This window comes from Oncorhynchus nerka, linkage group LG16 (assembly GCF_034236695.1).
Source record: "Oncorhynchus nerka isolate Pitt River linkage group LG16, Oner_Uvic_2.0, whole genome shotgun sequence".
Taxonomy (NCBI): Eukaryota; Metazoa; Chordata; class Actinopteri; order Salmoniformes; family Salmonidae; genus Oncorhynchus; species Oncorhynchus nerka.
The window spans coordinates 5,015,024-5,030,815 of NC_088411.1; the positions used below are offsets into that span (position 1 = coordinate 5,015,024).

A 15,792-nucleotide genomic window follows, 5' to 3' on the forward strand; every position below is an offset into this window, starting at 1 on the left:
GCATGAGAGAGGGGATAGATATGCCAAGGCTCTCTTCTCCGCTGGCTCAAACAATGAATGCCAGTTCTGTCGAGGCGTTTTAGGTGTGTTGCGCATTAGTTACACAACATAGTAAATCACCCGTTTCTAAAATCACAGTGACAGCGTGGAGCGTTTGTAACGTCCCCCTCCCGATTCATTTCAGCTCGGACTTACTGTGCATTTAGCAACTCCATTCCTCTCCACCACCATACACGCCCCCTTGGACAGGGACACACTTTATAAGCAACTTGCTCGACATTAATACATGTTGAAAATATTGACTTTATTGCTAAAACGTGTAACCATAACATGTACACTGATATGTTAACTTTTATTTAAAAAAAATTGAAATATTCAAGTAGACATCTCCCATAATTTCTGGTATGCTATTTTCTCTGCTTATGTTCTATACTCACAATCGTTAAAGTAATAAATAAACCGTACAGATTCGTTTTTTTCTACAATATTCCAAAAGCTGAGTTCACGCCTTTATATATACATTTGTATATATATATATATATCCTCAACTTTCATTTGAATTATTATTGATATTAATATCATACAAAAACTCTAGGCAGCATTGCAGTGAAATAACAGTCAGCATCAATGTCCAGTTGAAAAAAGTTAACTTCTTGGAGAAGTTATATGCGTTCCATCTTACATTTTTCATAAAAAATAAAAGCTCTTCTTTCTGAAGTGCTTGGGTTCATCCAAAAACACGTTTCAGGGATGAAATAAAATATGGTCCTGTTCATTAACAAAAAATAGCTGCATCTTTCTTAAATATGTACAATGTTGGCATTTTAATTCAAATGCGATATAAAAAAATAGATTCGCTATGGTGCCAACCTCTGTTCAGAGTTTACAGTGCAATAGAAACCGCATATTTCCAATCCACTTCCCAACCCTTCTACTCCCATTGAAACTCAGCAAGAGCACTTACACTCTGAGATGATTGGGTATTGCACCGGTATCCACGTACAATATTTCTGTCTTAAAAACCCTTGACAATACCACCGGAGAAAAGTCTTGGTGATTGACTTGGTAGGTTTGCAAAACATCCCCTCGGGGAAGGAACAAGATCGCTCATTGAAGCAGTTTCCCTCCTTGATGTAGCGTGGCCAGAACCTCACGCCCAAATCCTTCCAGGTATACACCACCGGACAGTGCGTATACGTCCACAACCACTGCAGAAATTTCCTGCGGGCTTTCTTTCCCAATTTTACCCGCTTCCCGTAGGGGGACTCTGAGATATCCAATTTTTTTATCTCGTTTGGCATGGGTCCTTGCAGTTTCATCTGGGTGTCTTGTACGGAGAGATTCACCAGCATGGGCGAGCTGATGGACATAAAGTTGGGATCAAAGTTGCTGCCAAGCTTTTTCCGCAGAGTCCTCTCGGCCAAGTCCTGTTCCCGGGGGTCGTATTCCGGGTCGGGGTCCTCCTTGAGGACCGGCACGGGAAGATGCTCGCTGGGCGAGGGGCGCAGGCGTAGATAATGTTGCGAATCTCCAAGGTGAATGGATACCAGTACATAAACTAGTAGCGTCTTTGAGAAGGCCATATTTATATTGTTTGCGTAAAGGCTATTCTGGTGTATTAGCCTAAATATTTATTGATTTTCACAGCTACTGTGCTCTTTGACATGAGTAGCCGGGGGCTTCATAAATAGTTGAAGTAGACGAGCAAGATGATACTTTTAATAGACCACGTCGGGTTTGAATGACGTTTCTTTTTTAGGGATCCTTAGTAATATGCCTCTTACGTTTGCTTGCTGATGCAATATTGTAGAACGCAAAGGGTGTCTCTTTGTAAAAAATAAATAAGAACAAATTTTCGGCTCAACCAAAACAGCACAAAACAAAACGGAAAAACTAAATTCACCCACTCTCCCGTGTCACTATTTTCCCCACATGCACTTTGGGTTGATTGTGGTTGTCATGGGCACGCCAGGGACACTAAAAGCGACGGCGAATTGTCTAGACTGGATGACAGTGGCTGAGGCGAGAGTCACATGGAATGATGATTTTATAAAGATCCGCTTTCCCAGAGAAAAAATTGATCCAGAGCGCCCCGATAAAGAGGGGTGCACAAAAGAGTAGGCTACCTCACCAACTTTTACATTTCACCGTTCCGGCAATTTCGGTTGTCTTGGCCAATGTTATTTTTACGCATGACTTTTATAAACGTGGCTTCTTTCAACTTTGCTTGGCGCGCTCAGGTTTGAGAAAGTCCAAACGCAAGCGCAGAATCCATGGAGTGAGAGGTGTCCTGTGACTCCAGTGCGATATTCCAACCTTCTGCTTGGAGTCTTAGGACCTTGCTGAAATTGTCCATGCGTATTCAGATGTCTTCTCTTTGGCAAAACGCACCACTGTAGTCTCCCACACCTATGCAAGCTGAACCATTTATCGGTCCTGTTGAAAAGGTCTATCCAAACCAAAATGCAGATTTACCTCTAAAAAACTAAATTATACTCCTCCGGGACGCAGTTTTTTTTTTTTTGCGTACAAAAAGTATCTGAATTTAAACTGACGCGAATAAAATGCATATCAAACGCAAAGGGTAACAAGCCAGTTTAAATTCACTTCAATTTGATGTTTCTTTTCACCTCGATGACATCGGTGATTTCTCTACGGATATCAAAAAGAGCCACCGCCGTTGCATGGTTGAATCAGTCCGAGTTCTGCCTTCTTTTGCACGGTCAGTGTTTGCGGTAATTCCTGGGGGAGAATCTTTACTCCTTTGAAAGCTGGTACAGTTCTCCTACTTACTCGCTCCTACTTTAGGAGGTCTGAGACTTGGCGCTGAGCGTCTCTTTGCTTGGGCACACTGTGTGTGAGTGTGCCTGTTGCGAGCGGTGCTCAATCCCAAATTAAATATCCCCCTCCGACAGTACAAAGTGTCAGCGGGTCCTGCCCACCATTGCCACTTTCCCTATGATTGACAGCACCCCTCGGCCCCCTCTCCTCACAGAACGCGAAAAATATCGGCCACAATCAGTCTATCCACAGGGTCCCAAAGAAACTGAATTATCATCGAGAGACACAATATATCCTAAACTGTGACGTAGCCACATATTTTGCTTTCTCCCCCAAATAAAATAGTAATAAGCAGTCTCCTCACATTGCAATCTGCATGTCTCTCCTCATATTTCGGGAACTTGTGCGCAATGACTATGTTGCTGCAACGCTCTCGAGTTAATATGGTCAATACGCTGTCAATATTTAATTGAAGTACTGAAGTGTTTCCCAGTTTATAACATTCCCGAGAGAAGGGTGGGAAACGTTTAGTAGCATGTATGAGGGGTCTAACTGAAAACGAGCGTCACATTCCACCTTTGTTCATGAGGACCTCTGTCTGCACACAGGAATTCGCTGTTTGAACTTTGGGGTCACAAAATAAGCGCGCAATTAAAGCTTTAAATGGTCATGGATAGCCTTACTAAACGTAACCTTTATCATGCTGACTAACCGCAGTGATTAGAGTATCATGGATGCTTGAGCCTCAAACGTTGGTTTCAGTTGAATATATGTAGCTGTCAATAATGCAACTGATATGGGGAAACTGATGTAATTTGTAGGCCTAATGATGCTTAATCAGGCCTTTATAAACGTATGTTGATGCCACTGACATTATCTTACTATCAACACAGTCACTTGTCATTAATACCTAATTAGCAGTTTTTAGATGCGCTTTATGCTTGGTCAATCAAATGTAACATATTTTGGAATAGTGTTCAATACTTCACCTTTTGACGCATACACTCATACAATATTTTTGTGTTGTGGCTATTTGATAAGTATCATTTGTATTTTCTTTTGTCATTTCCAAACTTAGATTGTTGTAACTATGGTCTGTATTACAGTGGATAGACAGACTGATTTGTGTTTGTGATAGGGTACTTGCTCTTATAGTGGTCACTAGGGGGCGTTGATCCAGCGTGCAGGAATCCCAGGATTGTTTGCCTCATTCTTATCAATCCATCACATATGTCATTACAATGTGATAACAAGTCTTTGTTTTACTAACCTCCATCTTTATAGCGTCTTCTCCATCTAAAGAAAATTGGTTAGAGAATTTGATTCAAAGCATACTTTGATTCATGTTTTTTTCGTTTGTGCCAATTAACCCTAATTATCTTGTCAATGATTGTTTCTGTGTTAGAGATATGGATATACATTGAGGTAAAGCATGGAGCTTCTAAGAAAATAACACTTTTTATTCTAAACTAAGATTAAAGAAGAAAAAATGTATTTGAAATTATGTTATTATTAAGAGTGTTATGGGGAGTTGTGTAAGAACTCACAGCAGTATAATTTACCCTCTCTAAACCCTGTAACCTCTCTAGTCATCATGCAGTAGTTGTCTAGCTTGCTAATGACTAGGAACCAGTTAGCAGTAGGGGACCTGGGCTGACCTGGGCTGGCTACTGTAGACCCTGCTATTGTCCAGCAGCAGCCCCCCCTGACAGGGAGCAGGGAGTCCAGGGGAGGACAGGGGAACCCAGCGAACACAGCTTCCCATCTTCTCATCTTCCCAGCCCCTTTATGCCGGCCAGACCAGCGCCAAGCCCTCCGGCTAATTACCTAGGATAAAGAGAGGACCGGAGAGGACTGGGGGACTGGTGGTGGTGGGGGGGGGGGCAGTCAGGAGAGGGAAAGGAGGAGGGTTGTAGTGGGGGATTGGGGAGAGGCAGGAGGAGGGCGGCAGCAAGCAACAGGGGGACACGGCGGTAGCAGTTTGCTGTGGAATGGCTAATTAAATGATGTGATAAAGGGCCGGGCTCGCTTTAACGAAGCCCTCCAAGCCTGACAAGGGGGGTCGAGTGTGTGAGAGAGGCGTGGGGGGCACACTGAGGGAGGAGTGGAGGGGTGTGGTCAGTGCTGAAAATTGGCCTTGTATAACAAGGAGACTTAGCTCTTTGGTTTTGGCAGCAATTTTTCACGCTTCCTTAGGCCTCAATAGTGCGCACGGCAAGAGTGCATTAGGGGGTCGGCCCCAGCACAGATTGAGAGCCCCCTTCCCCTTGGCTGCGAGCGCAGGGCCCCCTGCTCCATACAAACAGGCTGCTTCCCAAGGAAGGCCCACTGGGAGCTTAACCAGCACAGGCACCACCAAGGGTAGCCCTAGCCAGACTGGCTGACTAGGGTCCTAGGGTCCTAGGGACATCGGGGAACTGCTAGAATGGTACAGAAGACAGAGGGGGTAGGAGACAGAGGGGAAAATAAAGGAGAGGAGAGAAAGGGACAGGGAAAAGGGGGGGCATCACTACTTTACTAAGACAAAGAGCATCACCAGAGGTAGCTGTTTTGACAAAGTTTTTTATTTTTACTTCCCAATCTTTTCAGTTGCCCCGAGGGACTAGAGAGAAAGGCTATTTTAGATTATACAGAGAATTGAGGAATTTGACGTGCCTGTTGGAAATACACTTCAACAGATAACATTGTAGCTAGTACTCCCCCCTACACACACATACCCACACACATACACACCTCCTCATCCTCCTCCTCATCCCAAAACAACCGAGGGGTTTGAAAGACACAATACATTTCCCCACTGTCCTCTGTCAATATTACACCCCTATACAGCCCCCACCGCCACCCCTCACATCTTACCCCTCACTCTCACTCCTCCAGCTCAATAACCCTAACTTGAAGCAGATGGGTCGGGAAGCATGACAAAAATCTGTGTCCCGTTAACAGGATACTTTTGAAGCTTTCTCTTTTTATTCTTTATGAAGTTTTTTTTTGCAAAACTAGTAAACAGCATCAAAGTAAAAAAATTCTGCCTGATGACAACAAAAAATAAATCATAAATTGCTGCTAAGCTCTTTATGAAATTGGTCCCCCTCGTTATTAAGAAGGCCTGCTCTCCGTCAACGAAAGACCTAGGTTCAAATATTACTTTAAATCATGTAAAATACTTGATCTGCTAGATTGAGTAAGCCTGCCTGACCAATAAAATAGCTCCAAGACTCTAAAGCCCACCCAACTGGCACTCCAAGCAGGTTGAAGTAAAAGCTCAAAGTATTTGAAAGATTTCAAGTGGTATTTGAACCAAGTTCTGGTCGATGGCAATCTGAAGTCAATCTGAACGTCGGATAAGTTCCCGGTTTCTATATGACATTCCAGTCGGGATGAAGAAACACAGCGCTTTATCACATGCTATGATTAATCGTGATAGTATTGTGAATGGCTTGATGCGCTTGTGATGTGACTGCTGGAGTTGACTTTGAACTAGGCCTCTAAGGGATTCTTGGGGACTCTGCACTCATGCGACTAAAAGTGGAAACATCCTAGCTAATACTCACACATGCTTGTGTTTATATACTGTATTCATACACACACTCATATTTAGGCACTTATAGTCAGAGTCACATCCACGCTCACATTTACAAGAATACACACACACACACACACACACACACACACACACACACACACACACACACACACACACACACACACACACACACACACACACACACAGACAGACAGACAGACAGACAGACAGACAGACACACACACTGAATGGAGAAACTGGTGGGGTGTGAGAGGTCATCCTCTGTGGGCATGATGACCCTGGACATCCTTAGACAACGGCTCCCTGGAGAAGCAGGGTCTTAGTGGTGGATCTGCACACTCTCTATGACGGTCTGTCCATCTGTCCAGTGGGCACACTGAGGCCTCGCCCTGACAGACACAGACAATGTTCTTGGAAAGGAGGGGCGGAGCAATGACGGGAGGGTTCCTAAGGGCTCCCTTTACTCTGAGTTGTGAAGCAACGGATTGGAGGGTGGTTGCTGGGTGATGGAGGGGGGATAGTTTCTGTAAACCATTCCCTTTTTTTTGCTCTGAATCGCCACCATTCTTCCGTAATCATCCAGAGAACTTTTAATTGGGGAAGTAGAGTGACCTCATTGCATTCCAGCATGATTACCCTCATTCATGTCTCTGAAAATTAAAATAAAAGAGAACGAATCCCAACAGCCTCAACAGTCTTAGCCCCTCCCCTCTGCTTTTTCTGTGTTTTTATTTGGTGCGTGCCCCAGCCCGTTTCGGGAACGAGCGATAGAAGCACCCCGTCGTCTTTCAAATTCTCTCCCTCTCTTTTTTTCACCCATCGGAGAAGGAGTGATAAGGGTGGAATTAAAGTGATCACTCCCTTCCGGAAAACAACAGGAAAGAACAGCACATTCCAAGCGCCAGGAGGGCGTTCTCCCTGGTCTTCCCTACGGCGCGGTGACATCATTGGCGGCCTGCCCATTTCCCACCTCTCACAATAGGGTCGCTGTTACTTTCTCCACGGTGGCACCTCAGCCAAGAGAGAGAGAAAAACCCGTCCAGCAGTGTTGAGACCTGCAAGCCCTGCTCGTGCTTCACTACAATCTAACCATGCTCAGTGTTTCAGCTCCTCACTATACTGGGTATGTGAGAAGTCATGAAGCCTTCATTAGGCTGTCGTAGGACTGTCCTAGACATGGCTTTACAGGTGTCATGAGAAAATGTACCAAGAATAATATGTCACATAATGCAGAGTTTCTTGGAGGATAGTTAAACAGCTGAAATGTGTCATCGAGTTGGTGCATTTCAGTTTCAGTGTCGTTTAACAGACTGAAATGTAATTCATAATCATGAAACTTGCTTAATTTCTTTCAGTTTCATATTCAATATTTCACTGACACAACTAAGGTGAATGTCTCCGCAGCAGTGCCAGTACGAACCATAGCCATTCTAGTAAGGAACAGATTCCCCTAACCTAACCACTAAGTAATTGTGTTGCCCCCAATACAAAACCACTTGCCCACAACCACACACTGAAGGATGACCACAACAGGTGTTCCCTCTGCTTTTGCTCCCCCGTAGCATATGTGTCCCGTTGAGTTTCCATGTCTAACTGGGTAGTTCCATAGTCACTCATCATAGCTGAAGCACACTGGGGTAATTTTGAGCCCGAATGGCAAACGTCGCAACTCAAACTACCCGAACAACCCAAACCCTGGGCTGTGCATGTCGACAAACAGCCAATGTTGGCTCAACGTGCCCTTTGCCCCCTGGTATGTTTGGAGAACGTGCCGGAGGGTAAGAGGGTGATGGTCCCCAAAGACACCAGGAGGGATGAGAAGGCTTTGGGAAATGTCTCGCTGGGGTGCTAGTGCGAACGGTCCCCCCGCCTCGGGAAGCCTGTCTGCTTGGGAACGGGACAGGATGGTGTGTGTATATGTGTGTGAGGATGTATATGTGTATGTGTCGAAGGGGGGTGATTGTCCAGAGGATGTACCAACTGTTGACTTGCACTGGTTTGCTAATCGAGAGCTACAAGCCCCTGGAGCCATGAGTAAATACCAGCGTCTGCCTCGCTCTGTCAGACTGGGGAAAGAGAGAGAGTGATGGAAAGAGAAAGAAAAATGGAGCGAGAGAGAGAGAGGGGAGTGTATAGAGTAGGAAGACAAAGGAATAAAGAGGGATATGGTATATGTGTAATTAGACCACAGATATTATGGAAGAGTTGGAAAGAATTGGAGCGAGAGTGAGAAAGAAAAAGAAAGAAAGAAAGAAAGAAAGAAAGGGGAGCAGGGAGACTTTGAGCCCACGTCACTCAGCTCTAAATCAAGGATTGGGCTGGTGTCCAGAACCAGGCACAACAACCATACACTGCTCAGACAGACAGACAGACAGACAGACAGACAGACAGACAGACAGACAGACAGACAGACAGACAGACAGACAGACAGACAGACAGACAGACAGACAGACAGACAGACAGACAGACAGACAGACAGACAGACAGACAGACAGACAGACAGGTAGGTAGGTAGGTAGGTAGGTAGGTAGGTAGGTAGGTAGGTAGGTAGGTAGGTAGGCAAGCAAACGGACAGTCTACTACCTATAGAGTAGAAGACACTAGCAGCCAGAGACGGCAATCAACGGGCAGCAACGACAGACAGCAAAAGACAACAGACAGCAGTAATCAAGGACAGAAGAGAGGACAGACCAACACTAACAAAGATGACCAATAACCCCAAACCAGACTAGCAAAGCAGAGACTATGAAGTCTATTCACACTTCAATAACCCTCACAAGGAGTAGACAGCCAGGAGAAAGAGAGCCCCGGTCAGTCAAGCCAAGTTGATCAACAAGGGGCTATTGGTTACAGTGATCCTGGTTGTGTTACCAAAAGAGTAACGTTGTTAACCTGATATAACCTTGGATTTTGGTGGCAGGGGTTACCTCGGGTAACCTAGAAAACAGTATCCTTTCACATACAGTATATCATAGAGAGAAGGTGCTCACTTTTGAGAGAAAGTCAACAAGTTATCCTTACCATTCCCCAATGATTTTTTTTATAGGCCAGTCCCGATAATATAAACGTTTATTAGTTTATGACAGAAAAGTGGGAATATCAAAGTTAGTTAGATACAGTGCCGTGAAAAAGTATTTTTTTTCTTTTTTTTTCTTTTTTTTTGCATGTGTTTGATACTGCATGTTATCAGATCTTCAACCAAAACCTAATATTTGAGAAAAAGGAACCTGAGTTTACAAATAAGAAAACAAATTGATACTTATTTTATGTATTTAATTAACAAAGTTATGCAACACTAAATTCCTCTGTGTGAAAAAGTAATTCCGCTTACACCTAATAACTGGTTGTGCCACCTTTAGCTGCAATGTCCGCAACCAAACACTTCCTATAGTTGTTGATCAGTTCACCTTTAGCTGCAATGACAGCAACCAAACACTTCCTATAGTTGTTGATCAGTCCACGTTTAGCTGGAATGACCACAACCAAACACTTCCTGTCATTGTTGATCAGTTCACCTTTAGCTGCAATGACAGCAACCAAACACTTCCTGTCATTGTTGATCAGTTCACCTTTAGCTGCAATGACAGCAACCAAACACTTCCTGTAGTTGTTGATCAGTCCACGTTTAGCTGCAATGACAGCAACCAAACACTTCCTGTAGTTGTTGATCAGTCCACCTTTAGCTGCAATGACAGCAACCAAACACTTCCTGTAGTTGTTGATCAGTCCACCTTTAGATGCAATGATGGCAACCAAACACTTCCTGTAGTTGTTGATCAGTCCACCTTTAGCTGCAATGACTGCAACCAAACACTTCCTGTAGTTGTTGATCAGTCCACCTTTAGCTGCAACGACAGCAACCAAACACTTCCTGTAGTTGTTGATCAGTCCACCTTTAGCTGCAATGACAGCAAACAAACACTTCCTGTAGTTGTTGATCAGTCCACCTTTAGCTGCAATGACAGCAACCAAACACTTCCTGTAGTTGATGTTCAGTCCACCTTTAGCTGCGATGACTCCAATCAAACACTTCCTGTAGTTGTTGATCAGTCTCTCACATCACTGTGGAGGAATTTTGGCCCACTCTTACATGCAGTACTGCTTTAACTCAGTGGCATTTGTGGGCTTTCAAGCATGACCTGCTCATGCTTGTCCTGTCACAACATCTTAATTGGGATTAGGTCTGGACTTTGACAAAACCATTCCAAAGCTTCAACTGTGTTGCTTTTTATCCATCTTCATACAGACTTGATTGTGTGTTTTGGATCATTGTCTTGCTGCATGACCCAGCTGCGCTTCAGCTTCAGCTCACAAATGGATGGCCTGACATTCTCCTGTAGAATTCTCTGATACAGAGCAGTATTCATGGTTCATTCTATTAACCCTCCTATCATGTTGCGGGTCAATTTGACTCATTTCTACTTTTGAGTTATCTAAAATACTAGTTAACCTCTCTTTTTCTCCATGAAATTAAATTAATTTTCCTCATTTATGGTTATGACCTAACTTCATAATGTGGACACACTGATGTGTTGTGGAAAGTCTGTGTAGAGTTTTTGAAATCAAATGTTCTTGTATTTCTTCTTTCTGAAAGGTCTGAAAAGACAAAATAATGTTTTGGTTGTTTTTACTTGATTATTTGAACGTCTTGAGTGTGTTTAAACTGTCTGACCCATACCACAATGGACGTAATTTTTTTCCAGCAAAGCACCAGGGTTAAGGCAAGTCGTCCAGGTACTGAGGCAGCAAAGCATCCCCAGACCATCACACTACCACCACCATGCTTGACCGTTGGTATGAGGTTCTTGCTGTGGGATGCAGTGTTTGGTTTCTACAGACATAATGGGACCCATCTCGTCCAAAAAGTAGATTCAAGATTTGACCAAAAATCACCTGGAAGCACCTGGATGATCATCAAGAGTTTGGGAAGAATGTTCTATGGACAGATGTAAAGTATACGGTTCTAGACAACATGGATCCTATTATGCCTGGCGAAAACCAGATATTAGGTTTTGGACAACATGGATCCTATTATGCCTGGCGAAAACCAGATATTAGGTTTTGGGTCCTATTACGAAAACCAGTTATTGGGTTTTGGACAACATGGGTCCTATTATGCCTGGCGAAAACCAGATATTAGGTTTTGGACAACATGGGTCCTATTATGCCTGGTGAAAACCAGTTATTGGGTTTTGGACAACATGGGTTTTCTTATGCCTGGCGAAAACCAGATATTAGGTTTTGGACAACATGGGTCCTGTTATGCCTTGCGAAAAATGGATATTTTTGGACAACATGGGTCCTATTATGCCTGGTGAAAACCATATATTAGGTTTTGGACAACATGGGTTCTATTATGCCTGGCGAAAACCAGATATTAGGTTTTGGACAACACGGATCCTATTATGCCTAGTGAAAACCAGATATTAGGTTTTGGACAACATGGGTCCTATTATGACTGGCGAAAAACAGATATTAGGTTTGGGACAACATGGGTTTTCTTATGCCTGGCAAAAACCAGATATTAGGTTTTGGACAACATGGGTCCTGTTATGCCTTGCGAAAAACAGATATTTCGATTTGGACAACATGGGTCCTATTATGCCTGGCGAAAACCAGATATTAGGTTTTGGACAACATGGTTCCTATTATGCCTGGCGAAAACCAGATAGTAGGTTTTGAACAACATGGGTCCTATTATGCCTGACGAAAACCAGATATTAGGTTTTGAACAACATGGTTCCTATTAAGCCTGGCGAAAACCAGATAGTAGGTTTTGGACAACATGGGTCCTATTATGCATGGGGAAAACGAGATATTAGGTTTTGGACAACATGGGTCCTATTATGCCTGGCGAAAACCAGTTATTGTGTTTTGGACAACATTGGTCCTATTATGCCTGGCGAAAACCAGATATTAGGTTTTGGACAACATGGGTCCTATTATGCCTGGCGAAAACCAGATATTAGGTTTTGGACAACATGGGTTCTATTATGCCTGGTGTAAACCAGATATTAGGTTTTGGACAACATGGGTCCTATTATGCCTGGCGAAAACCAGATAATTCGTTTAGGACAACATGGGTTTCTTATGCCTTGTGAAAACCAGATATTTAGTTTTGGACAACATGGGTCCCATTATGCCTGGCGAAAACCAGATATTAGGTTTTGAACAACATGGGTCCTATTATGCCTGGCGAAAACCAGATATTAGGTTTTGGACAACATGGGTTCTATTATGCCTGGCGAAAACCAGATATTAGGTTATGAACAACATGGGTTCTATTATGCCTGGCGTAAACCAGATATTAGGTTGTTGACAACATGGGTCCTTTATGCCTGGCGAAAAACAGATATTAGGTTTTGGACAACATGGTTCCTATTATTCCTGGCGAAAACCAGATATTAGGTTTTGGACAACATGGTTCCTATTAAGCCTGGCGAAAACCAGATATTAGGTTTTGGACAAAATGGGTCCTATTATGCCTGGCGAAAACCAGATATTAGGTTTTGGACAACAAGGATCCCATTATGCCTGGCGAAAACCAGACATTAGGTTTTGGACAACAAGGATCCTATTATGCCTGGCGAAAACCAGACATTAGGTTTTGGACAACATGTGTCCTGTTATGCCTGGCGAAAACCAGATATTAGGTTTTGGACAACATGGGTCCTGTTATGCCAGGCGAAAACCAGTTATTGGATTTTGAACAACATGAAACCTATTATGCTTGGCAAAAAACAGATATTAGGTTTTGGACAACATGGGTTCTATTATGCCTGGCGAAAAACAGATATTAGGTTTTGGACAACATGGGTCCTATTATGCCTGGCGATAACCAGATATTAGGTTTTGGACAACATGGGTCCTGTTATGCCTGGCGAAAACCAGATATTGGGTTTTGGACAACATGGGTTTTCTTATGCCTGGCGAAAACAAGATATTAGGTTTTGGAAAACATGGGTTCTATTATGCCTGGCGAAAACCAGATATTAGGTTTTGGACAACATGGGTCCTGTTGTGCCTGGCGAAAACCAGATATTAGGTTTTGGACAACATGGGTTCTATTATGCCTGGCGAAAACCAGATATTAGGTTTTGGACAACAAGGATCCTATTATGCCTGGCGAAAACCAGATATTAGGTTTTGGACAACAAGGATCCTATTATGCCTGGCGAAAACCAGACATTAGGTTTTGGACAACATGGGTCCTATTATGCCTAGCGAAAACCAGATATTAGGTTTTGGACAACATGTGTCCTGTTATGCCTGGCGAAAACCAGATATTAGGTTTTGGACAACATGGGTCCTGTTATGCCAGGCGAAAACCAGTTATTGGATTTTGGACAACATGAAACCTATTATGCTTGGCAAAAAACAGATATTAGGTTTTGGACAACAAGGATCCTATTATGCCTGGCGAAAACTAGATATTAGGTTTTGGACAACATGGGTCCTATTATGCCTGGCGAAAACCAGATATTAGGTTTTGGACAACATGGGTTTTCTTATGCCTTGCGAAAACCAGATATCTGGTTTTGGACAACATGGGTTCTATTATGCCTGGCGAAAACCAGATATTAGGTTTTGGACAACATGGGTCCTATTATGCCTGGCGAAAACCAGATATTAGGTTTTGGACATGGGTTCTATTATGCCTGGTGTAAACCAGATAATTCGTTTAGGACAACATGGGTTTCTTATGCCTTGTGAAAACCAGATATTTAGTTTTGGACAACATGGGTCCCATTATGCCTGGCGAAAACCAGATATTAGGTTTTGAACAACATGGGTCCTATTATGCCTGGCGAAAACCAGATATTAGGTTTTGGACAACATGGGTTCTATTATGCCTGGCGAAAACCAGATATTAGGTTATGAACAACATGGGTTCTATTATGCCTGGCGTAAACCAGATATTAGGTTGTTGACAACATGGGTCCTATTATGCCTGGCGAAAAACAGATATTTCGTTTCGGACAACATGGTTCCTATTATTCCTGGCGAAAACCAGATATTAGGTTTTGGACAACATGGTTCCTATTAAGCCTGGCGAAAACCAGATATTAGGTTTTGGACAAAATGGGTCCTATTATGCCTGGCGAAAACCAGATATTAGGTTTTGGACAACAAGGATCCCATTATGCCTGGCGAAAACCAGACATTAGGTTTTGGACAACAAGGATCCTATTATGCCTGGCGAAAACCAGACATTAGGTTTTGGACAACATGTGTCCTGTTATGCCTGGCGAAAACCAGATATTAGGTTTTGGACAACATGGGTCCTGTTATGCCAGGCGAAAACCAGTTATTGGATTTTGAACAACATGAAACCTATTATGCTTGGCAAAAAACAGATATTAGGTTTTGGACAACATGGGTTCTATTATGCCTGGCGAAAACCAGATATTAGGTTTTGGACAACATGGGTCCTATTATGCCTGGCGAAAACCAGATATTAGGTTTTGGACAACATGGGTCCTGTTATGCCTGGCGAAAACCAGATATTGGGTTTTGGACAACATGGGTTTTCTTATGCCTGGCGAAAACAAGATATTAGGTTTTGGAAAACATGGGTTCTATTATGCCTGGCGAAAACCAGATATTAGGTTTTGGACAACATGGGTCCTGTTGTGCCTGGCGAAAACCAGATATTAGGTTTTGGACAACATGGGTTCTATTATGCCTGGCGAAAACCAGATATTAGGTTTTGGACAACAAGGATCCTATTATGCCTGGCGAAAACCAGATATTAGGTTTTGGACAACAAGGATCCTATTATGCCTGGCGAAAACCAGACATCAGGTTTTGGACAACATGTGTCCTGTTATGCCTGGCGAAAACCAGATATTAGGTTTTGGACAACATGGGTCCTGTTATGCCAGGCGAAAACCAGTTATTGGATTTTGGACAACATGAAACCTATTATGCTTGGCAAAAACATATATTAGGTTTTGGACAACATGGGTTCTATTATGCCTGGCGAAAAACAGATATTAGGTTTTGGACAACATGGGTCCTATTATGCCTGGCGAAAACCAGATATTAGGTTTTGGACAACATGGGTCCTGTTATGCCTGGCGAAAACCAGATATTGGGTTTTGGACAACATGGGTTTTCTTATGCCTGGCGAAAACAAGATATTAGGTTTTGGAAAACATGGGTTCTATTATGCCTGGCGAAAACCAGATATTAGGTTTTGGACAACATGGGTCCTGTTGTGCCTGGCGAAAACCAGATATTAGGTTTTGGACAACATGGGTTCTATTATGCCTGGCGAAAACCAGATATTAGGTTTTGGACAACAAGGATCCTATTATGCCTGGCGAAAACCAGATATTAGGTTTTGGACAACAAGGATCCTATTATGCCTGGCGAAAACCAGACATTAGGTTTTGGACAACATGGGTCCTATTATGCCTGGCGAAAACCAGATATTAGGTTTTGGACAACATGTGTCCTGTTAT

General features: G+C 43.1%; 1 protein-coding gene across 1 annotated transcript; it reads right to left on the reverse strand.

The window, feature by feature from the left end:
• Positions 1–285: 285 nt before the first annotated feature.
• Positions 286–3,175, reverse strand: LOC115117008 (noggin-2-like). Its single transcript, XM_029645458.2, has one exon. It carries the CDS (start codon positions 1,581–1,583, stop codon positions 948–950), a length of 636 nt encoding a protein of 211 aa, XP_029501318.1. The 5' UTR covers positions 1,584–3,175; the 3' UTR covers positions 286–947.
• Between the last annotated feature and the right edge of the window lie 12,617 nt (positions 3,176–15,792).